Here is a 23,157-nt window from a genome sequence, read left to right as displayed (position 1 = left end):
CGTTGTAGCAGCAGACTTTTGCTCGCTCGCTTGCCAACATAAAGTGCTATTTCACTCGGCCGAAGCTATTCTGTTGGCCAAGGTTGGCCCCGGAGTTGATTTTCATCACATGACTGGAACGCGTTACATCCAACGCCAGCAGTTGTCTCTTTCCCTACACCTCACTTGTTCTCTGCGCGCTACCTTCCTATCTCTACTTCTTACTATCCATTGTATCCCTGTCTCACTTTCTCGAGCTCTCGAGCCACACGCGCACCTGAATCTTCAATTTCTGTGACACCTTCTCAATCTCTCAACTAACAACGCGATACCCTCACCCCTCCGTTTCGAGGATGATCCTAACACTCTTTGGCACCGCTTTCTTTACAATCGCATCGTTTTTCAACAGGATATACGATGCAAACTTTCTATCAAAACTCATGTCTATTCCGTACGAGACGGTCCCTACGTTGGCGGAGAGTCCAGCTTGGGAGTACGTCTCGTCCCTCAGCTTATCCCTCCCCTTTTCTCCACTCGATAGCATCCCTGGCACCTGGTGGTCCAACCTTATTGAACAGTCTGCGACGGAGGACTCCGTCAGCCCAGCGAACGAAGTGTTGGGGGCGGTACTCTACGGTCCATGGTTCCCCCCACATGTCATCTACGTCTCGGGCGATCCTAGAATCAACGCTTCGCGAGGCACGGCTCATGGCTTTCCAAGTAAGCCAAGTCGCAACTTGCTTGTAGCAGGTCCGACGCTTGTCAAGGATATACACACAAATGTCCCCCTCCCTAAGACAGCAAACGACGCGCTGGACGCGCCCTCACATTCCCCCCTCCAAACCCGCCACTCTCCGCCTCTGACAGATCTCGCCCTCTATGTGCCACGGCCCATTAGCTTTGACTTCTTCAGAATGCTCGATCGCGTCATAGACATGCTGGCGCTCATCGCGTTGGTCATCTCGGTAAGCTGCTTTCTCCGTCGATCGTGAACCAGCTTGGCTGACGAAGATATGTCAGCATTCACAGACGCTTTCTCGTTTCGGCGTTCGTTTACTAGCGATAGCTCCGGGCTTGCATCTGGATAAGAGCTCGTCGCTGAAAACTGCTTGGGCGGGAGAGCTGGGCAGATCCCGTGCGTTTGCCTTGGACGCCTTTGGTTTACAGGTTGGAAGGATGTATGCGCGCACAGTCGGCGCTGTGGCCGTTCTGCAGACGGCTCTGGCAAAGTGGACGATGAAGAAGCTCTTGATCCGGTCACGAAGAGCTATTCTAGGGCTGGCACCTGGCTATATGCGTGCAGATATGCGAGACAGGACCACACTCCCTGCCGACGAGAGCTCTTCATCGATGATCCTTCCTTTGCACGACGATAGAGCGAACGACGAGCTGGAGACGGGGGATAACTCCTCAACGAGCGTTTCTGCCGAGGTCTGTTTGGTCTACACGCGCTCCCCGAGCGGCGGTCCCCCTCGCCGGAGGTCAGCCAGCATGCGTGTTGACGAAGGTCGCGAAGGTGTTAACGAAGAGCCAGTCAAGACGTCAGCGACAGACAAGCCAACCGCAGAGACCACGCCAATGTCCACAGAACGGTGTTCCGAGCGCGAGGGGAGAGCGCGAGGGGAATCTGTCACGGCTTCCCATGCGCCTGCGTCCTTAGGGGAGGAAGACTCAAGCGTCAGAGACGAAATTGGGAGCGCATATATCGAGGGCCTTTGGCGGTTTGGCATACCGCAATCGGAAGCGCGGGAGAGGAGTGCTTCTGTTACGATGCATCTGGAGAACGAAGCTGTCCTAGAGATACCAGAGATGACGGAGGCGCAAGGCGGCGAGGGTTGTTCGGCAGCGGCGCCTGCGGAACAGGACCCGGAAGCGCTGGATCGCGAAGATGACGAAACAGCTGAACTGGCTCTTCCGTTAGAGGTCGCTGTCTCTGACCACAGCTTGGCAACTCTGGACGTAATTGAGGAGGAAGAGGAAGAGGTCGGAGAGATCGATTCGGACGATGAAGAATTACTGATTTCCTGCTCGTGCCACTCGATGTCAACAATCTCGGACGAGGAGTGTGCAGATCAGGCGTGTGTTTTGCCTACAGCCGCTCCCGACGGGGGAACGGTAGAGATCACCGCAGAAGAGGGAGCCCCATCGAAGTCGGCGTCTTTGGACGAGATTTCCCCCGCATGGACGGTCCCTTCTCCCATCCCCTCACCGTCACGACCTGAGGCCAGGGTTTGGAGAGACCTCAGCCAGAGCGATTCCCTTCCCAGCATTCCAGACTTCTGGGGACACAACGGCGTAAAAGACCAAATTCCGAAGAGCAACACGCTCGAGGCGCATCTCCCACCGGCGTCGCTGACGCATCAATCGCTCGACAATCGCGCTCTGTGTACTAATGCCCAGTCTGGAGCAGCATCGGAGGATGCCTACGACCCGGCGTGGCAGATCCCTTTCCGTGTGAGCGTTGGGTGCTCCGCTGAGCTAGTTCCGCTTGAAAGACCACCCGCTCCGTTCCCGTTTTCCGTCCAGAGCGTGTCCGAGCCTAACGTCGCCCGTGCGGATGAAAGCCTATCGCGTACAGAACCTCCAAAGCAGCTGGTCCAAGCAACGCTGAGTGAACATTTCACATCAGATCCGATACCTGACTGGCACACGCAGCAATTCCTGACTTATGAGTTTGTACCTGTTGCCAAGCGCGCTCGGGTGAGGCTGCCTATCCCGCAGGAGTTCTGGCAACCCGTCGTGGAAAGTCCAGAGCCAACCCTTGCGACGTCTCCGATAACCGAGTTAGCGTTTTCCACATCGCGGTCGCTGCCGTCGCTGCCAGAGACGCCTGTTGGTTGCAATAATGGGCCAGTCCTATGGGATGGCGCCGAGACGTTGCTCTCGCCCGTTCGTCCCCTGATGCGGGTGATGAAGACTCCTGAGTCGCCGTCGCCTCCGCGTATGGAGGGAAAGGAGGCCGAGAGCCCGGAGATGATGGGGAGTCGAATGATGATCGAGGAGCCAGATACGGGTAGGAGCCCTGTTAGGGCGCGAAGATCGACGATATCTGAACGTGGGGTAGCGGCAGTGTTTAAGACCGCGCTCGCTGAAGGTCAGTTAGTCGTGAGACGCTGAGGTCCGAAGTTGGCTCACGCACTTTTAGCGATTCGGGATGCACAAGCAGGACCACCCGGGTCGTCTGATTGTAGCCGATCCTGTGCTTCGTCCCTTCGGTCAGTGGATATGCAAGCCAACAAGTCGCTGGTTCCCTCTTCGTCGCAGCTGCTGGCCACCGATAGCTCCTCCGCTCTTATTTCATCTCCTTCCCAGCATCTATCAAGCTCCAGCTATAGCGTCCATGTCCCATTCCGTCTATGCCCAGCCAAGGTCCAAGTTTTCCGTCCCGTAGGGGCACATCTTCCAGCCCTCCCGCAGGTCGAAGTCGCGTTGAAGACCCTTGACGTTCGTCGATGGGTGGAAAGCTGGCTCCTTGACGACTTGGTAAAGTACGTTTCTCGGAACCGCACCCCAATGATGTCACCCGTGATTGTTCCACTCGGCGTCGTGTTCCCAGTCAACCCAACCTGCGATGGCATCAAAGGGGTGTCCACTTTCAAACAGAAGAGAGTAACCGCGCTTACGCACCCTATCCCGGGGGGTCTCCACATTGGCGACTCGGCGTCGATAATCTCCCTGCAATCCAGCACCCAGAGTTCCCTGCTATGGAAGGGGAAGAAGGCAGTAACGTGTCTCGTAGACGTTACTCCTGCCATCGGCACTCCTACTTTGGCCAGCTCAACTTTCGAGCTCAGAGACTTGTCGCCCGAAACCAGTAAAAGCGTACTGCGCAGTCAGCTGCTGGCACAGCTCCCACTTGCAGCTACAGCACCGTCTTCGCCCCGTCCGTCTATTGCGTCTTCGGTGAGCACCGCGTCGTACGTAACGGCAGATACCGGAGAGAGGCTATTCAATGGCGTTATTGATGGGATTGGGGAGGCAGACGCGCGCAGGCCGAGGAGAGGATTCGGCGCTGTTTTGGTCGATTTGGTCTCGGGGTTCTGGCAGACGTCGATGTTGAAGTGAAGGGGCTGCGGGCAGCCATCACGTTCTTTCTACGCTATAATGTGTCATGTCCAGAATTGCACTTGTTTTGTTTCACCAAGACCATAAAATGGAAGAAAGTAAAATTTCTGCCCCGGGGTGAATGTTACGATCGTCGTGAAGATGAAGCGGTTCATTGTTGCGCGTCGCCACGCGCCGCCTCTGGGGCGGCCGGGAAACGCCGATCCCGGCTACTGTGGCTCGGTCAGGGGAAGTAGCACCTTCCATATATGGATGCATTGAGGCTCCGCAGAGGCTTGCTCACCCCGTATACACGCCCGTCGCTGTCCCGCTCGACGTCAAGACTCAAAACTCAAGGCATCAACGCCCCCAACGCTTCCAGTGAGTATCTATGATGCCGATTACATCAAGGGAGTGCTAGGGAGGCTCTTGTCGAGACCCTGAGGGATGGATACTGCCTCGTTGGGCTGGATGGATCTTCGGTTCTGTGGATGTACTTCATCGGCGAAGCTTGCTAATGCTATTTCCATGTTCTCCTCCTCAGCCGGACACAGTGCGACAATCAAGTTGCAGTACGTCTTATCTAGCAGAATCAAGCCGCGCGTAAAGCTTACAATTCCACCGACAGCTTCCGACATAAAACCACATAGCCCAGCATGATCATCACCAAGCAGAACCGCCGCGTCATCTACGAGAACCTCTTCAAGGGTTAGTCTACCCCTTCTCCTTGAATCGCCCTCCAATGTTGCTGATGTGATCTAACCCATAATTATTCGTGACCTTTTGCTGCACAACCTCGACTCACATATGCTGGGTGGATTGGATAATTCAGAGGGCGTGATGGTCGCGAAGAAGGATTTCAACGCACCCAAGCATGAGGAGCTCGACGTCCCTAACCTTCAGGTTATCAAGGCCATGCAGAGCCTTACCTCGAAGGGCTTCGTCAAGACCCAGTTCTCGTGGCAATGGTACTACTACATTCTCACTCCCGAGGGTGTTGACTACCTCCGCGAATGGTGCGCACCTGTCTATATTGTCTTTCGTACTGGTGCTTAACGCTGTCCTTTTGTCATCTACCTTCATTCGCCGCCTTTCCCTGCTCCGGACTCTGCGCGTCATTTGCCTCGCTCGCAGGCTGCACCTCCCTGCTGAGATCGTGCCCTCCACCCACAAGAAGGCTGCTCGGCTACCCCGCCCTGCTGGTGTCCGTGGCCCTGGCGCCGAGGGTGCCTACCGCCCACCTCGTGGCGGCGACCGCGAGGACTACCGCAAGAAGGAAGGTGCGCCCAGCGACTTCAGGCCTAGCTTCGGTGTGGGCCGTGGTGCTCCCCGGGAGTAAATGCGCTTGGCGGTACCAAGCCATATATGCTTGGGTGGAGGCAGGGCGGTGGCATAGAGCCGGACGGTGGAAGGGGGGTGGATTGTATGTTGACGCGGCTCCAAAATGACTGAATGTCTACTGCTATCGCTACAGTATGTGAACATCGATTAGGCCGCATGCCCTTCATCATTATTTTGTCGGTTCTATGCTATGATATTTCAGCTTCTCTCTGTACAGTGTGTCTAACTCTATCGATCCCCTGAAGCTCAGATATTGCTAACCGTTGCGAAACTCCGCAAACGCTGTGCTCTCTCCGAAGAGCTGAACGATGTTATCGTCATGTTCCTCTGATGCCATGAAGCGGTTCTGTCTAGCGTCGACAACCTGTTGCGTAAAAGAACTGGAGTAAAAAAACGGTCAGTCAACTATTGCGGCGAATCACTTTCACGCAGAGCTTGCCTTTTCCTTGCGCAACGCGGTGTGCCTGCGACAAACCAGGGCACTCCAGACAAAACCAGCTTATCTAATATTCCACGAACACCGCTATCCTCCAACAGGCCTTCATCGACAGTTAATTTCTCAGACATTTTCTCCGCCAGCTCGGCGTGGCGAATCTGCTCGTCAAGCTCTGTCAGCTTCCAGCCCTCTAGGAGCCCTCCGGGTCGGACCGAGCTCCGAAGAACATCAAGAGCGGGCTCAACGGCGCTCGTATTGGATGTGAAGGTTGTTGACTTCATCGAAGTGCTAGGCATCGATACGGAGTTGTCAACTTGAATGAGCCCTGGATAATCCGTCGCGAGCCAGATGACGCCCCTCTCCGAACCGTCTTCCAGCGCTAGGTCGCTCAGGACGTTCACCAGGTCGCGTGCGCACGGCTCAAGGTTTTGCGGTGGAACACCTTCCATGCGCCAATGGACCCCGATGTTCGGCTTCGCTCGCTCGATAAGACGGTGGGCGAGTGTGTGCAGCCAGGGTGCATACCGGAGATGATCGTCGATGATGATGTCGGCTGGAGAGAAGATAGGATGGCGGAGGTCGTACTCGAGCACGAGGACCTGTGCGTTGTTTATGGCGGGCGACTTGAAGATTAGGTCGATAACGCGAGAACCGGGATAGGGTTCGTACGGAGGTCGATGGAGCTTGTCTTGTGCGACGAGGATGGTCATCCCCGCCGATACTGGCTCAGCCTGGTTGTCGAAAGGCGATGAAGGGGGCGAGGGGGAGGATCTGAGAGATCCGAGACCTAGCTTGCGAAGACACGGTGTGTATGACATGGGCGATGCATTGGGCAAGGCAGCAACGACCTCCAAGTCCATGTTGATATCGGTCTCCGAGACAGACGCACGAGTCTGAAGCTGAACGCTGCCCAATGCTGGTCTTGTCGGACGTCCGTGCACCCACGCTCTGAACTTCTCCAAGTCTACGCCCCGCGCATATACCCCGTTCTCCTCTCCCTTTCCACTCTCTCCTTCGCCCCCAGGTAGAGACTGAAGCCCAGCATCATAATACGCCCCGAACGGCCACCTCGCGCACGCGCCCACCCTGCTGCGCCCGACGTTCGGAAGAACGAGAGTGCGGTTAAGCACTTCGGCAAGCCGAGCGACTTGTGCGAGGTGCTGGCGCGCTTTGGACTCTTGCTCACCAATGCGGTAAGGGAGGAGGAAACGACATGGTCCGGGTCCGGGACAGAACTGAGCGTCGTACGCGGCCAGGTCCTCTAGTGTCGCACCGCCGGATTCGGACATCTTAACACCGGCGTCGAGGTTAGCTTCAGAACCAGAACGGGAGTCATGGGTGTCATCCCGACGAGAATGGCGGGACCGATGTGAGCCTGAGCGTGCTTCGGGGAGTCTATCGACAAACGGAGTCCAGCTTCTGCCTGAACGTTTCTTGTGCGATGTTGCGAGACGGTAGGCGAGGTCATCGGAGTGGAGAGATTCGAGGATGGGAAGGATGGAACGGTCAAGTCTAATCGGGCCGGATGTGTGTTTTCTCTTGGGACGATGCTTCAACCTCTTTAACGACGGGTTGTCGCATCCGGTACGAGCGCAAGTAGAGATGTTGGCCGTGTTTGCACCAGGAGAACCAATTGGGGCTATACCTTGTGTTGGAATACCAGGAGCAAGACTTGATAATAATGGAGTCGTTGATCGAGCAGCCAGGGAGGATTCGATGATTGTGGGAGAAGTGAGCATAGGCCAAAGGCAGATAAACGAGATAGAGAGGACAGCGATAATGAAAACAAGCGCGGCGAGCCGCTGTCGAAGCGACCCAGCACCAGTCATTATCTTCAGCCGGTATGACTGGCGGGATTGAGCTACGTGGTTGACGAAAACATTCGAACTATTCGCGTGGGTGTTGGCAAGGGTGTACTTTGCTCTTCGCGTGGCATGATGTTGACGTCGGTTCGTAGTCGATCTGGCATGCATATCAACTTGCTGAGAGATACGGAGACGCAAACTTCGAGAGATATAAGTGAGCAAGCAGAAAGCGACGTCTGCCTTGTCGGACGGTGGTGTGCAACAGTAGTTTGCTCGGCTATCCACTCCGTACGGTGGCGCTCGCATTCCATCGAGGGTCTGCCAATCAGCATATAGAATGGTGGCTTGTATTTAATACACAAGTTTAATTTCAAGCAGAGCCACTGCGATTCTTACTTGTAACTTATTCCTGTGATTTTCAACGTGTTGTGCACTCCCTACTTATGTTTGCCAGATGCACACTTCAATCTAGACATATCAAGGCGTTTAAAGATGAAAACTGTATACGGCACCTCTTCGAAAGTCTGCGCACGAGGTTTAAATCTTTCCATTTTTGAACCCACATGCGGTCATTCTGATTCCGTTCAGTTTAGCTGCCTTGATAGCCTTTCTTTGCATTTGTCAAGCGTTTACGCCCCAGCGTGAGAGAGCGGGGGGAGAGTGATCCCATCTAGAGGAAGGTGGACCGCCCGGAGCATGTAAATCCGCCAAGGAGTGGATCCACTGCTCCCTGGGTGCCAGCTTTCCCCCGTATTTTTCTTCTTTTTTACTCCTTTCTCCCCACGTAGATGCTGATCAGATGGTCAGCCGAAATCTGGACCATCATAAAAAAGCGGTGTGCACAATGTTGAAGGCAAGTCAGACCGAGAGAGCGACCCTTATGTACATTGCAATCAACGCTTGCGAACCGGCTCTTGACCGATGAGCAAGAAAACAGATGTTATTGGTCCACATTGGCGCCATCTTCTTCGTTTTTACTCGCTGCAACATCAACAAACAATCCAGAAATGATGGTCACAGCACAGGCACATTAATCCCCGTTGTACGTGATCTACCTTGCCACCCAGTCTTAGACTACTAAGTAGTAGGAGTCCACCATGCACAGGCTAAGCTTAGCAAATCACTCTTGAATCGACCGCTTCTGAACCGCCTACAAAAGCAGCAGTCTACTCAACGATGCAGCTTCAGATGAAGGATAGTTACCATCAGAAAATCAATTGACTAGTGTCGCGTCACCAGCTAGCTCGAAGTTGGGGAGTTGGGGGCCGTCATAAGGCTGTACCGTGTTACGAATGGAACCAAAGGGAAGACGAAAAGTCGGCCTTTGAGGACGATGGATGAGAAACTTCAGAAGAGACGTATTGAGCAACATGAATACGAGGTCGGGGTAAAAAGGCCTGGAAGATACGACTAGGGAGATCTAGGACACTGCGCAGCTGCGCGGGTTTGTGTTAGCTCACCCGTACGCGTTGCTTCTTGTTAACCTGATTAGTGCTCATCCCAGCGGGGTCCTCCGCTAAAGTCCACTGAACGTTTCTGTAGAACTTGCTGATTTCATACTCATGTCAGCATGTATGAATAATCGGCCGATGCTGTGAGAGAAATCGGAGACGAGATAGACGGAAACTTGAAGGTCACATTCCTTCCTATAACAAACAGCCCGAGTAGGCTGGTCACATAGACATGTCAATAGAGCAACGAACGATTCAGAAGCATCGATACGATGCTTTTAGATTAGTATTAATTGTAAAGAGTGGACTACTGTACATACTTAGATCTTTCTAATGTAACAACAAGTATGAGGGTCTATAAGTCTAAGCAAAGCGTCACCAAAATACAGCATCCCCATCCCTGAATGAGCTCATATATACTGTAATTACACTAGCTTCGTAGTACGTGTAGCTGCTTGGATAGTCGATATGATATCGCGAGCCTATCTATTTGGCTCCGTTGTGCAACGCCTTTAGGATTCAACAAGGACAAACACCCATTTACTCGGCTTTCGCATGCATTTACCGTGCAAACCGGTCTTTCACCTCAGCCTCCCATTGATTCCGCCAACAATGAGCCAATGAAGGTCAATACCCGGCGTAAACGGGCTAGCCCTCTATCTACGCTGCTGCTCCTTCGTGGCGACGGTTCTCTGGGCCCGTACTGGAGATGGATGACACGGAGAGCATTAGACACAGCGGGCCCGTAGATCCCGCGACGCTCTTCTAATTCCCATTGAGTGCCGGAAGCCGTACGCTTATTATTGTGCAGCACCGATTGACGCAGGCGTGGAATAAGCAGGTAAGTAATGGATTCTGAGCTCCTATATATGCACGTCGGAGCAGCGGAGACACTCAATATCACGAATCTGAGCACCATCACAACGGAATCACTCATGGATTACCTCCGTCACCTTGCTGAACATCTCCCCTTCTCTGTCACCGATCAGACTTCCCTGACTCCGGTCACTGGAGCAGTCGCCGCCTTCACCGCTTTCCTCGCCTTGTACTCCATCAAGAACGCCGCTTCGTCCAGCCAGAAGAGGAGCCCTCTACCTCCTGGCCCACCGACGAAGTGGTTTTGGCAGAACCCTTTTCCGAAGAGGGAGTACGTGCCTTTCACCCTCCATTATTCTCAAATACAATGCTTATCCGAGTCCCAACCCGACTGCTTGGATCTAGTGTTGCTCGTAACTTCGCCGCATTGGCAGACCAATACGGTGGCGTTTACACTTTGAGTGCGGGAAACAACAAGTTCGTCGTCGTGGCGAGCTATGAAGCGGCCCTTGAGATCATGGAGAAAGCTGGGGGCTCGACCACTGATCGTCCGCGTTCGGTTGTGGGGGGTGAGCTCATGGCGCGGTCGGGGCGTCTAATATTCGAGGGCGCTGGAGACCATTTCCGAACCGTGCGCAAGTACGTGGTGACTTTTATTCGTTTTTTTGATGAATTTAGTGCTGACTTGAGAGTATGAAAGGGCGGTGCATACCGCACTGCAGCCTAAAGCGGCGAAGAGCTACCAGCCAATTCAGATTGACCATGCTCGCCGTGTTATCCTGAACATCATGGATAACCCAGACAAGTTTGCTGATCACCTCCAGTCGTGCGTGCGCCTCTTTCGTCCATCTTCTTATAAGGGCTCACTCGCTGCATTCTTATCGTCCCACAGCTACGCCTCCTCCGTGACCATCCAAATTATGTATGGCAAGTGCACACCAACCTCCGCCACCTCACCAGAAGTGCAGCGCATCCTTCAAAATGGGCGAAACGGCAGTAACTCCTTGATCCCGGGGCGCTTCATAATTGAGGCGCTGCCTGTCTTGAAGCCACTCCACCGCCTCGGGGGAATGAAGCGCATCTGTGACGCGCTCGAGAACACACCGGGGATTTGGTGGCTGGGCAGGGTGCTCGGCGCGTTCGGGTGGGAGATGGCCGGGTGGGCGCGGAAAGAGCAGGACTTGGCAGACGAGATGATGGGCAGGGTGCAACAGGAGATGGTGAGCGCAGAACATTCGCTCGGGTTTGAAAGCCCAAATTATTGACGGGTGAACTGCTTATAGGCTGAGGGCACCGCCGCATCGTCCTTCCTGCGTAACATGATTGAGACGCAGGACGAGCACAGGCTACCCGACTATGAACTCGCCGAGGTCACGTCCATCCTCTTTGGCGCGGGCAGCGACACGGTGCGTCGTTCGCTGATAACCCACCTTTCTGACCGGGGGTGAAGTTGTTTGTTCTGACAGTTTTTAACAGACCACAGTTGGCCTTAACTTCGCCATCCTCGCGGCGGCCGAGTTTCCTGAAGAGCTCAAGAAGGTGCATGAGGAGCTCAATAAGGTCGTTGGGCGGGAACGAGGTACGTGTTTTTTGTACTACCTATATGGGCAAGCCCTTGAATCTACTGCATCGGTATAGCGCCCAGCTTCAACGACATGGGCAGCCTCCCGCTCCTACAGGCGTTCATCGAAGAAGTGCTCCGCTGGCGCCCTATCGTACCTATCGGTATTGCGCACAGTGCGAACAAAGATGTCCATTATGTATGTATTCCCGCCGGTTTTTTTCCTCCGTGATCCTAGCTAATATGTAACAAATAATAGAACGGCTACGTCATTCCGGAGGGCACGACGATTCTCGGCTCTCACTGGTTCGCATCGTCCCTCTTCCTGTATCTCAAACTACTTGGCTTACCCCTCACTCTTCCATAGGGCCATCTCGCGCGACTCCACCGCGTACCCCAATCCCGACTCCTTCCTCCCCTCCCGGTGGCTCGAGAGCCCCACTACCTCTCCGCCCTCTTCCCCAAAGCTCCGCACAGACCTCCGCTTCTTCACATACGGCTTCGGGCGGCGCGTCTGCCCCGGGCAGCACGTCGCGAACCGCTCGCTGTTCCTCAACCTCGCACTCATCTTCTGGGCATTCGACGTTGTGCGCCCGAGCAAGGACACGGTGTACGATATAGACGGGTGGAAGGATACGTTGGTCATGAGGCCGCCGCCGTTTAAGGTCAGATTTGTGCAGAGGGTGCCGAAGGACATCGTGAGGAGGGCGTTGGGTGATATGGGTGGGGAGAACTAAGAATAAATGGGCGGTGGTTAGGAGCTGATGAGGATGTGGAACAACGGTGTAAGCTACGGGCAGTATGACATTCAAGTACCACGGAGGTGCATGAGTGCGTTCCGATAACAATTGCTGTGAGATTTTGTCGAGAATCTAAGGCATGATCGCTCTCCAACTCGGGGTACAGCATACCGTGAGATCCATTCCGTATGTACCAATGACCATTGCAAATTTAACGGCAGCAGACTGGGTCAGACACGGCAATTCTAGGAGAGCGTACAGTTTACTATGCGCTACGCTAGAACATGCGATGTTCGGCAACATGAACATAGAGAACGAATGAAACAGGCATATTCATTAAACAACTTCATGCACCGGAATACCATCTGTGTTTAGCTTCTTGAAACACCCGCGTTTCTTGCAAAGTGTGGGGAAATGTTACAGATGTGATGGAAAACTCCTCTCGCAGGTTGGCCGTTGCTGGCCGAATCGAGAGCGGATCGACTTCCTCGCCTTCTTCGCCTTCTGTGTACCCAAGAATCCACTCTGGGATGTCAATCAACGCAAGGCTTGGCAGACGACAGCCAGAGCGAGTCAAGAAGCGCCGTAGATAAGTCTACGTTTCCATCCGGAGGACAGGTGACGACGAGATCAGAGAGCTCAGGAAAAGTAAGGGAGTTAAACATGCGTTCCGTGTTGTGTTCGTCGAGGTAGTAGTCTGAGTACGTGACGACTGAGAATGAACGTAGATTTCGAGAGGAAATGGGCGTGGTGATCCATTCGTTGCCAGCTCTCATGCTGAGGGCGATGAAGAGCTCGGTGAGTTTTGGTGCATGGATGAAGACCTTTTGTAAGTCTCTAATACTAATACTCCAATTTAGGTCCAGTGTCAGGGAAACCAGGTTACTCCATGTGTGAAAGCCTATGAGCGCAGCTTGACCGGCGGCGTAGGAACAAGACAGATGAAGACGAGTGAGTCGATCTAGGAACGAAGAACACCCGTTTCGCATGTTGGGGTCGCGGAATATCGTATAGTTCAGATCGTTCATGTAGAGGCGAGTTAGGTTCCGGAACTGAGAGAACCAATGGAACAATGGGAGGCAAGACATCCTATTACCGCGTAGAAGATCGATCCCTACGACACTGTCGCATGCGGGGTTCCAAGGGAGAGGACCGATGATTCGGTCAGAGTCCACCTCCATCGCAGAGCAGTCTAGTGAAATGAAAATCGGAGATGTCAACGCTCTCTGCAGAATCAGCGGAAGGGGAATACTGTGGGCGGTAAATGGAACGTAGCCGACACTGATAGGGGCATGAAGAATTGCGTTCCACAGGCTCGGAGTGGATAGCGCCACCTCCCGCCACTTCCGACAGACCTGGGCGACATTGAGCGCGCCAGACGCTTCCGCTTGAACCCTGTACGTGCGATGAAAGTAGGGGATGTGGTTCCTATGAAGAGTAGTGCGGACGGTTTGCTCAGCGCTGAGAACGAAGATCTCAGACAAGAGCTCGAAAGGAAGTCGCAATACGGGAGACACAAGACGCAAATGGTCCGTTGTAGTGTGGTCTAGCACATCGCGTAGCTTGTTAACGGTCTTCAATATCGTTTTTGTGTCCTTGATCATTAGCGATAGAACGGAGACCATTGATCGGATTTTGTGCATTTCCATGTTCTCGCTAAGGGCAGAATTCGTTCCTGCATACGATGCGAGCGAGTGTTGTGCAGCAACCTTGTAGTGACACAGTCATGAAGCTTAGGGGAAAACTCATAAACATCATTCCTACACGCACAGAGACACGAGAGACGACTCCAGGGAGCTGAGGAAATTTGTCGTAAGATAAAGGTTACTAGAGATACCGAGAATGCGTGGCTTACAAGACCGGTGATAGTTTTCAAGGTCTCAGAACACAGTCAAGCTCTGAGGCTGCTTCTTCGAAAGATATCATGAGCGTTTCTGAAGGTGATTCTGGGGATGAAACGAAGTAGTCGCGAGGAGTTACGGCATTCGTGCGCGACAACAGCAAGCGGGCGGACTTTAAAGCTGGGGTGGAAAGTAAATAAATAAACCAAGCGCGCACTCCATCACAATCGTTTTATGCAACAATTTAAACCTATGAAGTACTGAAAACAATCCCTCGTTGACAATTGCGCATAGTCCGGTATCCCCAAATCCAATAAAAATCCCAAATCTCCTGCTGGCCCTGCATCATCATGTTGGATTTGGCATTGAGGCTCGGGGGATCAGTATTCAGTCACAGATCCCCAGCTACGCGTGGTGAGTTGAGAGGTGCTCGCCGCTTGTCGTAGCGACAGTCCTACAGCTAGGGTTGAGCTCGTATGGCATCCTGAGCTCTTTGCATACGTGCGCGACCGAGCGGGTTCGGGTCGAGTCCGACCGACCGTAGACTTCAATCACTATTCCACCGAGCAGCCGACGGCCGCTGTGCTGGACAAGCACCTGAGCTGCGTCGACCCTGGCTCCCACCAAAGCCAAGGGCCAGTGCCGGAGACTGTGCGAGTTCAAGCTGTGCTGCGTTTTCTTTCGACTCAAGTGACCGCTGCACGGACATCCGTTAAACATGTGTCCCAGGGGCGTAGGCGATACAGCAACTGCCCAACGGAGGCAGAGAAAGTGAGCTGAGCCCCTCTGGGTACTGGCGGAGATCAGAATGTGCGATCTAAACCTAGCACACACAGTTAGGAAACCAATGATTTCGTGGCCAGAGGGAAATTCGTGTAGGAACTTGCCGTGTACAGAGTGCCATCTCAACTTTTTACGATGATTCCACGATTCTCAACAGATCCCTACTTTCCTCATGTTCCAGCGCTAATTTGAATCATGCGCCTGCCGAACACAACAGTCACCGATGAGTAGTGTTCAGCACGGGTCCAGCTCAGCGAGCGTCACAAGTCCATCATCAGTCCAGATTGTGCGTCAACTCTCACCGAGCGCGATTGACAATGTAAATGAAATTTGGTCGGGACGTCGGATCAGCGAGCTTGATGATCCCTACGTCACCAAGATTGCCCTCGTATGCTTTGACCCATAGCTGACGCAGCCGTCATTTGTATCAGCAAGGTCAAAGGTTCTGGCGATGGCCACCTCCATATGCTGCTTTGGATGATGCAATGAGCAGTCTGAGGAACCCCATTTTCGAGTCATAGAGCACCGACGTCAGAGGCTCTCGTCCGCCAGGCAATGATTGAGCGAAGCCTAAGACTCAATGCGGGTGTGGATATCGAGGATTTGACTAAGGAGAGTTACCTTGCTTGACAAGGTTTCTGTCACCCCCTTTATTGCGTGGGAACGTCGCGCCTGCCACATAAGTACAAACAAAGCTCACTATTCCAGGTTGGTAAGTAGAGTATAGCCTTTAGACACTAGTAATAAGTAGGCGAAGTCAGCACCAGTACAACGTCGACGCAGTCCAGAAGTGTAATACATCTTCCCTTTCATACACAATACTATCCATGTCCCAAATCTCTTCATCGCTGCTCCATGCTTGTTCTATCGTCGGGATGCCAACACCCTCTTCATCATCGTTGTGCATGCCGATGATTGCACAATTGTCACATCCTCCCTTGCTCTCATTGCCCGCCTTAAGGCCCTGCTGCACGAGCATGTCGAGGTTTCTGATCTCAACGAGTTGCACTAGCTCTTGGGCATTGAAGTCAAGCATGACCGGGCAGCCCGCACCATCCACCTCTCCCGGCAGTTGTACATCACCTCCATTGTCCGCCGTTTCGGTTTTGATGAGCTCAAGCTTGTATCAACGCCCATGGACCCACATGCACGCCTGACGACCACCATGGCCCCTTGCGCGACGGCGGAGATAATGGTAATGCGAGACGTACTGTACCTCTTTGACCTGACCGTGACGCATATGCTGGAGGGAATTGTTCCATACTCCATCCGTGCAGCGCACTTGCTCCTTCGAGATCACCACAGTGGTAAACTCCTCCAATATGAAACGTCCGAGCTTCATGCTGTCATTTAGACTGGCTACATTATTATACATTAATATTGTCTCTGATAGTTTGTTAGGGTCTACGTTTTGACTTCATAGTGAATAGGCAGGGTTTTGCAAATCATTTACAATGCAGACTCCAACGTCAAGCAAGGTTTCCGCCGCTGCAAGCGGCATTTTCCCGAGTAGAATAAGTGAGTGTGAATATGTGTTCATTATAGCGAGAAGACACAGGTGGTCCTGGTCAAGGGTTGGTCCGATGGTGACCGGTGACCACCCGCGGCTATCTTGCGCTCGCCGCTGCCCGCAGTCGGCATCGGACCTCGCCACAGCCCCTGAGCTGTGCAGTTCATTCTGACTATTTGGTCCGATAGCGATGCCTAAAGCGGTAGATCCGGGATTTACGCGGGCGAGAAGGACCCAATAGGAGCAATTTGAGACAGAAAGTGGCAGCGTCGGATTCGGTGCGTCACCGCTGTCAGCCGCTTTGAGGCACCGGCTTGACGAGGCTGCGTCCATATAAGCAAGAACACAGCTCCTTTTCTTCCTAAGCTCATTGTCATCTCTGCCCTTGACCAACACCACCTCAATCTCGTCTCCTCTGTCTATATCGCACGCGATGTCGGAGGACAAGCTAACGGAGCAGTACATCCAGGACGCGTTCCATCGATACCTCCGCTCCTCACTCACACAAGCCAAAATTGAGAAACTTGTCGATCCAGAGATTCTCGCGAGTGCAGAGGGCGATCTCATGATAACGGGTGTGCTACTTCCCATCTCTTCACCCGATCAACATCTGCTAATTCACGCTGGCAGGCCCCGCACTCTGCCTCTACTTTGCTGCTCTCAGATGTACAACCAATCCCCCATCCGTCCCCCTCCCGCGCACATCCAAGACCGCCGTTCCTATGGAACTCGCCGAGGGAAACTGCCCCGAATCCTTCCTCGGCTTCCTCAGCGTCTGGGCCACCACTGTGCCGCGCATACAAGCGCTCGCCCCACAGCACCAACACGACCTCGCCCGCATCATCTGCAACCTCCAACCGATCTCCTCTCCCCTTGACAACTCCATCGGCGGGCTCGCAGCCGACCTACGCGCCGTGGCGATCGAGATCAGCCAGCGCCGCTCCTTCCAGAACCGGTACGCAGACGACCTGCAGGCCGCGCTCGATGCCGGCGCGCCAGGCGGTGCCAGCACGCTCAAGGTCAAGGCGAGCTTTGTGCCCCCGCCGAGCTACGAGATGGCGAGTCCGACGGGAAGCACGATGTCTCTCCCTCGGAGCCCGAGCCCCGCTCTCTCGATCCTTCCAGACGACGCGCCCGCCATCGAGCTCATCCGCGAGACGCTCTACGCCGCGCTCGCGGACGTCCTCGAGCGGAGCAAGCCCCTGCACGACATGATGCAGCGCGACCCATCCCGGGCCTACTTCGCCGCCGTCTCATTCGCCATTCTGGACGTGGCGACGACGAGCGTCACGTCCGAGGGCAGCGTCGTCGGCGTGCTCGGGCGCGAGCTCACGCTTGCCGAGTGTCCCCCGCCGCTGAAGCCGTTCATGAGTGAGCTCGCCGCGATCGGGCGCAAGGCACGCGAGATGGAGGAGGAGGACACGGAGACGGCGATGCAGTACGCGCAGCGCGGGGACGAGGCGGATATCCCGCTGCCGCGCCTCGAACGTGCCCGCGCGATGATCGAGGGCGGCGTGGGCAATCGCGCGGACCGCGAGCGCGAGCGCGACGGGCGGCGGAGCGTCGAGGGCCGTGCGGTCGAGTTTTCGAATAGGGTGAATGCACTGGGGCTGGGCATCACGAAGCTCAAGGCGTTCCGCGAGCGGCAGAACGAGGTGTTTAAGGTGCTTTCGAGTATAGGCGCATGAGCGTGGCCTGTGCTCGCGAGCAGAGGACTGCTGTGATGTGGATGGACTGACTGTCTTAGATTGTGTAACCTACTTATGGATTGGCTAACCCTACACTGACCTGTATCGCGCGCTGTATCACTTCACTTTTCACTCCCGCCCATTGTATCTTCCCCGCGCTCTGTATCGATACCCAGCTCTCTTACTATTTATAAGCCTACGATACGTCTAATCATTATATGCTCCGCTTCATGGAATAGACAATTATACCAGCTTAGTACCGCCGGTCCGCATAACCTCGCAGCTCGTCCCGGGTAGTCACCTGGACCCTCACAAGACCATTGACCAATAAAACAGACTTGTATAAAGCAAGAACTCTACCAAATGTAACGACGAGCACACTCCCGCCTCGCTTAACGGGAAGATGGTCCTCAAACTGTACGGCGAACACATGTCCACGAAGACGCGCTCCGTCGCACAGATCTGCATCGAGAAAGACGTGCCCTTCGAGTTCGTCCAGGTCGATATCAACGCCGGCGAGCAGAAGCAACCAGAGAACATTGCCAGGCACCCCTTTGGCCAGCTGCCGGTTATCGTGCGTTCTTTCCTTTCCGTCCCCTTCTTCATAGACGGCCAGACGTCGTATTGACAGAGATTACACAGGACGACAATGGCATCCTCGTGTACGAGTCCCGCGCGTGTGCGCGGTACATCGCGGCCAAGTACGCCGCGCAGGGTACACCGGGCCTTATCGCGCTTCCGGAAACTACGGGGCGCGACGCGGAGAGGATGGCGGCGTATGCGGCATTTGAGCAGGCCGCGCACGTCGAGGTGTGCAGCTTCGAGCCGTGGGCGTACGGGGTTGCATGGGAGCGAGTGTTCAAAATGTCCGTGCGCTCTCTTGCTTGAGTGTATATGTGCCAGGGCTGACTGAGGGGTGACAGACGGCGAGGTCTGAAGACAGACGAAGCGCGATTGCAGGAGAATGTACAGAGGCTGGAGGAGAAGTTGGACGTGTACGAGGGTATACTGGGCAAGCAGGCGTACCTTGCTGGCGATGTGAGCGCATATATGAACCTCCCTAACTCTCCGCTCCCTTCTGCCTGCATCCTTTACCCTCTCCAGATAGCTGACGGATGGTCGTACCCATGTGGTGGGGACTGCAGCACGTCACGCTCGCAGACCTCTTCCACCTCCCCCTAAGCACGATGCTCGAGGAGCGGTTCGAAATGGACGTGTTCAAGCCCGAGGCGAGGCCCAACGTCGCGAGGTGAGTCGACATCCCATCCGTATCTTGGTGCTGCTGAGAGAGACCGATTCCGCATTCGGGGAGAAAAGATGGTGGAAGGATATATCAAGCCGGCCGTCGTGGCTGGCTGTCAAAAACGGGGTGTAGGCTGTTGGTCGCTGAGAACTCAATGCTGGGGACGAAGGAGACAGACAGGGTGTTCTTACATGTTTTATCATTATGGCGCTGAGTCTGAGATACCCTGCCAGGATGAACCCTGCACTACACGGAGGACTTTGGGTTTTTGGCAGAGACGATGAGAGAAAGTGCCGCTTGCATATCCGTTCGAGCGTCAGAGCCTTATGGGATGTTGGTACAATCCATTTTTCGAAACCTCGAAAGTGAAAAGTGTCGAAATTCTAGGCCCTCGTGAGCGAGAAGTTGCCCAATGGTGAGGCCATGTTCGGGAGCGAGTACTTGTAGGCTTGATTTTGATTTTGTAGCATGGAGCAGACATCGAGGAAAGGGGAGCCTCTCGGGAGCAGCCGGTCGGACTTCAATTGCCGTTCTGAAAGCCACGGACGACACAACGCCGTTTATTTTTTGCGGCCATTTGCTAACCTTTCTTAAGGGAAAGAACAACACAACCTAGGACTCTTTGGTACAAAGCAAGGCGAGTATGCTCAATTCACACTTTTGATAGATGGGGTGAGTTCTATGTTTGTCTGATACGCGGAACAGGAACCCCACTGTGACCTTTAAGTTTGAGAATCGAGAGGGCAGGTCATGAGAAGGCAAGCCGTCGTTCCGCCCGCTCCTTCGGTCCAGATGAGTTTCCCATCGACTGGGCTACTGTTCACACACGCATGCCATATCGTGTCGTCTTCGCAGGGCAAAAGATTAGGCTGTGAGGTTGTGTTGCCGTTCATCATCTGAGCAACATCTTATCGTACCGGCGGCTTAACTCAGTTATGCTTCATTTGCAAGGTTAACCATGTATTTCAAGACATACTCTGACGGCCTGACCATTCTCCCTGGTCATGCCACATTGCTGTAGGCAGAGGCAAGCGGAGGACTTTTCTCCGGGGTCTGCAGAGCTGGTCACAGCTTTGCGCGGAGCCACCAAATGTCGTCACTACCGCCGACCTAACCTCGTTCACGAGGAGTCTGAGCGCCTCTTTGCGGCCACAGGCCGGAGCAGAAGGCTTATATGATGCATGTGAAGGCCACAGAAACATTCTCGCCCCGTATCCACTCTTTGAATAATCCGTGTTCTTGAGAGCATTCTCGGAACGCATCATGGCCTCGCTCGGCGGCAAGCGGCTCTACTACACGATCAACTTTGTTGCTGGACTTGCCATCTTCTTGTGGGTATTTCCAATCTGCTCGATGCCTCCCCTCGTTATCCCGTACTGATAACGACATGGACCATCAGCTTCGGGTATGACCAAGGTATGATGGGTGGCGTGAACACGGCCCCGGACTACGTGCGGACAATGGGGCTTGGCTATTCGACGTACGAGGGCCCGGCGGAGGGGTATGTTGCAACGATAACAAACCCGACGAGACAGGGCGGCATAGTCAGCAGTGCGCACTCCTTCATCTCTCTCGTCGCAGGGCTCTGGCTAACTGTGACATGTATGCTCCCGTTAGTCTATTACCTGGGAACTCTCATCGGGGCCCTGATGGCTGGTGCAATTGGTGACCGGTGTGTCCGCGTTCACAGATCTGCCTCCTTGACTTTCGTCGATTCTGACCCCGTACTCTTAGAATTGGGCGCATCAAGACTATGATCATTGTGAATCGCATTCCTGCCGAGTATCCGGGTACCCTTGATGACCATACATGCAGGGCAGCATCTGGGTCCTCCTCGGCGCCTCCCTCCAATGCTCTGCCCAAAACCTCGCTTGGTACGCTTCCTTCATGCACCTTCCATGCGCAGAACGTATTTCATCACGTTCCACGGGGTAGGATGCTCTGCGCACGCCTCATCAACGGCATCGGGACCGGCTTTTTGAACGCGATTGTGCCGGTATGGAGCGCCGAGGTGGCGACACACACTTCGCGCGGCGCGTTCATCGCCACCGAGTTCACGCTCAACATCTTCGGCGTTGTCGTTGCATACTGGCTTGAGTTTGGTATGGGATTCATCGGTAATGGGGACACGCAAATTCGATGGAGGGTGAGTTGCTTCCTTATGAGATCAGACTCGCAGGTTCATGACAAAATTCCATGGCAGTTTCCCATTGCTTTCCAAATCATTCCTGTGCTTGCGTTTATGGTGAGTATAGCACCCTCCAACGTGTTCGACAGCTTGCTCAACTACTACAGTTTGCTCTCATGTGGATGCCAGAATCACCCCGTACGTTTCCTTTACCACAGTCCATCATGTTTAAGCTGTTGACGTTCTACAACGGGATAGGCTGGCTGTTTAAAGTCGGCCGCATCGACGAAGCACGCGATATACTACACCGTATCAGAAGCGACGAGATAGTTGCTGGGACGTCAGACCTCGAGGTTGAAATACACGCCATCATCGAGGCCGTCAAACTTGAGAAAGCATACACAAAGCGGGACTCATATTGGGCGATGTTCTGGGGCATCGGTGAGCGACGCAACTTGTTATATCAACGCACGGATACTGATTTATTTTGGTGAGGCTCGGACAATCTGCACATAGCGAGACGTGTCCAGCTCGTTATTTGGTTACAGGTTGTGCAAGAGTGAGTGATTTACACACCCGAATCGATAACTGTGCAGTAACTTCCCCTTATTAGATGGGTCGGCATCGCAGCTATCGTGATGTGGGCCCCAACTATCTTCGCACAAGCAGGGTATAGTGCCCGCAAATCGCAATGGCTCTCTGGGCTCAACGATGTAGGCAACTTCTGTCCTCTCGCTCCGACGTTCTTATTTAGCAAGTTCAGACGACTTACTGCCTCAGTACCCTCATCGGCGTTCTCACCATCGACCGATGGGGCCGTCGTGTCCCACTCTACTGGGGATCCGTGGGCCAAGGCATCGCTATGATTCTCTCTGGTGCTTTGGGAGGTCTACTCAGAGAACACCCGGATAATGCGGCACAGTATGGAGGCGGGTCCGCGTTCTTCATATTCGTGTTCACGGCCGTGTTCGGCGCAACGTGGCTCTCGATACCATGGGTGTATCCCACGGAGATTTTCCCGCTCGGAATCCGCGCAAAGGGGAACGCGTGGAGCGTTGTCGGGTGGAGCATCGGAAATGGGTGGTTGACGCTGCTGAACCCGGTCATGTTCAACGCGATTCAGGCAGAGTACGTGCATTCCGTCTTTCATTGTCTGTGGGAGGGCTTTCACTTACGAAAATTGACAGCACGCTGTATATCTTTGGCGCGATTAACTTCCTGAGTATCCCCATGGTGTGGGCATTCTATCCCGAGACGGCGAACTGCACGCTGGAGGAGATTGATATGCTCTTTTCGAGCAAAAGTCCGTTTGCGTGGGATGAGGAGGCAAATTTTGTTCGGCTCAAAGCGAACCACACGATGAACTCCAAGGATGCTGCAGAAGATGGAAGTGGCATGCACAAAGAGGTGGAAAAGGCATACACGGAGCACGTCTAGGAAAGGGCAAAGCCATCACGAATGCTATTATATCTTATATCGGATTTGCTTATATAGACTGACCCCATAGTTCCTGATTTAGGGTACTGAGGTCTGATGGCTAAGATTGAACCCAAGGAAAGTTCGTAGGGAAACAGGAAACTCAAGACACCAACATCATCGATCTGCCCTGCCAAATCCATGCCAATCACCACTCTGAGCGAGCATAATGCAGTGTGACTCGGGCTTCGTCCTTCTCAGAGCCCAATGCATGGTTAGATCTTAAGACTCCGCACGGCGGTGCCCAGTTGATTTCCCTCAGCTCACCTTGGCTGTGACGCCTCAGTCTCATTCTTCACCCCCACTCTCATCTTC

At 54.0% G+C, this 23,157-nt stretch overlaps 8 protein-coding genes across 8 annotated transcripts; 6 read left to right on the top strand and 2 right to left on the bottom strand.

Annotated features, from left to right (window-relative positions):
• The first annotated feature begins 3,160 nt into the window (after positions 1-3,160).
• On the top strand, positions 3,161-3,766 carry CONPUDRAFT_80839 (uncharacterized protein). The gene is made up of 2 exons (XM_007767339.1): positions 3,161-3,545; positions 3,607-3,766. Exons 1-2 carry the CDS (start codon positions 3,205-3,207, stop codon positions 3,647-3,649), a joined length of 384 nt encoding a protein of 127 aa, XP_007765529.1. The 5' UTR covers positions 3,161-3,204; the 3' UTR covers positions 3,650-3,766.
• A 578-nt stretch (positions 3,767-4,344) lies between these two features.
• On the top strand, positions 4,345-5,609 carry CONPUDRAFT_80838 (uncharacterized protein). Its single transcript, XM_007767338.1, has 5 exons — positions 4,345-4,404; positions 4,568-4,595; positions 4,652-4,731; positions 4,856-5,039; positions 5,158-5,609. Exons 3-5 carry the CDS (start codon positions 4,680-4,682, stop codon positions 5,360-5,362), a joined length of 441 nt encoding a protein of 146 aa, XP_007765528.1. The 5' UTR covers positions 4,345-4,404; positions 4,568-4,595; positions 4,652-4,679; the 3' UTR covers positions 5,363-5,609.
• Positions 5,610-5,620: 11 nt separating this feature from the next.
• Positions 5,621-7,629, bottom strand: CONPUDRAFT_151595 (uncharacterized protein; the record flags this gene model as incomplete). The annotated part of the gene is made up of 2 exons (XM_007768053.1): positions 5,621-5,728; positions 5,884-7,629. 2 exons carry the CDS (start codon positions 7,627-7,629, stop codon positions 5,621-5,623), a joined length of 1,854 nt encoding a protein of 617 aa, XP_007766243.1.
• Positions 7,630-9,991: 2,362 nt separating this feature from the next.
• Positions 9,992-12,170, top strand: CONPUDRAFT_120582 (cytochrome P450; the record flags this gene model as incomplete). Its single annotated transcript, XM_007768052.1, has 9 exons — positions 9,992-10,203; positions 10,278-10,511; positions 10,573-10,698; positions 10,765-10,999; positions 11,156-11,278; positions 11,349-11,451; positions 11,511-11,632; positions 11,693-11,739; positions 11,801-12,170. 9 exons carry the CDS (start codon positions 9,992-9,994, stop codon positions 12,168-12,170), a joined length of 1,572 nt encoding a protein of 523 aa, XP_007766242.1.
• Positions 12,171-13,465: 1,295 nt separating this feature from the next.
• On the bottom strand, positions 13,466-13,798 carry CONPUDRAFT_50072 (uncharacterized protein; the record flags this gene model as incomplete). Its single annotated transcript, XM_007767091.1, has 1 exon — positions 13,466-13,798. A coding segment is annotated over one exon (333 nt), but the record flags the coding sequence as incomplete, so codon positions are not given.
• Positions 13,799-16,740: 2,942 nt separating this feature from the next.
• Positions 16,741-18,259, top strand: CONPUDRAFT_142800 (uncharacterized protein; the record flags this gene model as incomplete). The annotated part of the gene is made up of 2 exons (XM_007768051.1): positions 16,741-16,882; positions 16,938-18,259. The coding sequence occupies 2 exons, from the start codon at positions 16,741-16,743 to the stop codon at positions 17,993-17,995; spliced, it is 1,200 nt and encodes a 399-aa protein (XP_007766241.1). The 3' UTR covers positions 17,996-18,259.
• On the top strand, positions 18,221-19,370 carry CONPUDRAFT_120573 (glutathione S-transferase; the record flags this gene model as incomplete). The annotated part of the gene is made up of 5 exons (XM_007768050.1): positions 18,221-18,569; positions 18,638-18,861; positions 18,919-19,033; positions 19,141-19,244; positions 19,313-19,370. The coding sequence occupies exons 1-5, from the start codon at positions 18,399-18,401 to the stop codon at positions 19,368-19,370; spliced, it is 672 nt and encodes a 223-aa protein (XP_007766240.1). The 5' UTR covers positions 18,221-18,398.
• An 857-nt stretch (positions 19,371-20,227) lies between these two features.
• Positions 20,228-22,862, top strand: CONPUDRAFT_100765 (general substrate transporter). Its single transcript, XM_007768049.1, has 13 exons — positions 20,228-20,569; positions 20,638-20,789; positions 20,856-20,910; positions 20,973-21,000; positions 21,054-21,112; positions 21,174-21,384; positions 21,442-21,483; positions 21,534-21,564; positions 21,625-21,807; positions 21,862-21,925; positions 21,980-22,079; positions 22,130-22,494; positions 22,554-22,862. The coding sequence occupies exons 1-13, from the start codon at positions 20,502-20,504 to the stop codon at positions 22,801-22,803; spliced, it is 1,608 nt and encodes a 535-aa protein (XP_007766239.1). The 5' UTR covers positions 20,228-20,501; the 3' UTR covers positions 22,804-22,862.
• Positions 22,863-23,157: the final 295 nt, after the last annotated feature.

The sequence above is a fragment of the Coniophora puteana genome (genome assembly GCF_000271625.1).
Source record: "Coniophora puteana RWD-64-598 SS2 unplaced genomic scaffold CONPUscaffold_3, whole genome shotgun sequence".
NCBI lineage: Eukaryota > Fungi > Basidiomycota > Agaricomycetes > Boletales > Coniophoraceae > Coniophora > Coniophora puteana.
This window is presented reverse-complemented; position numbering and strand designations above follow the sequence as displayed.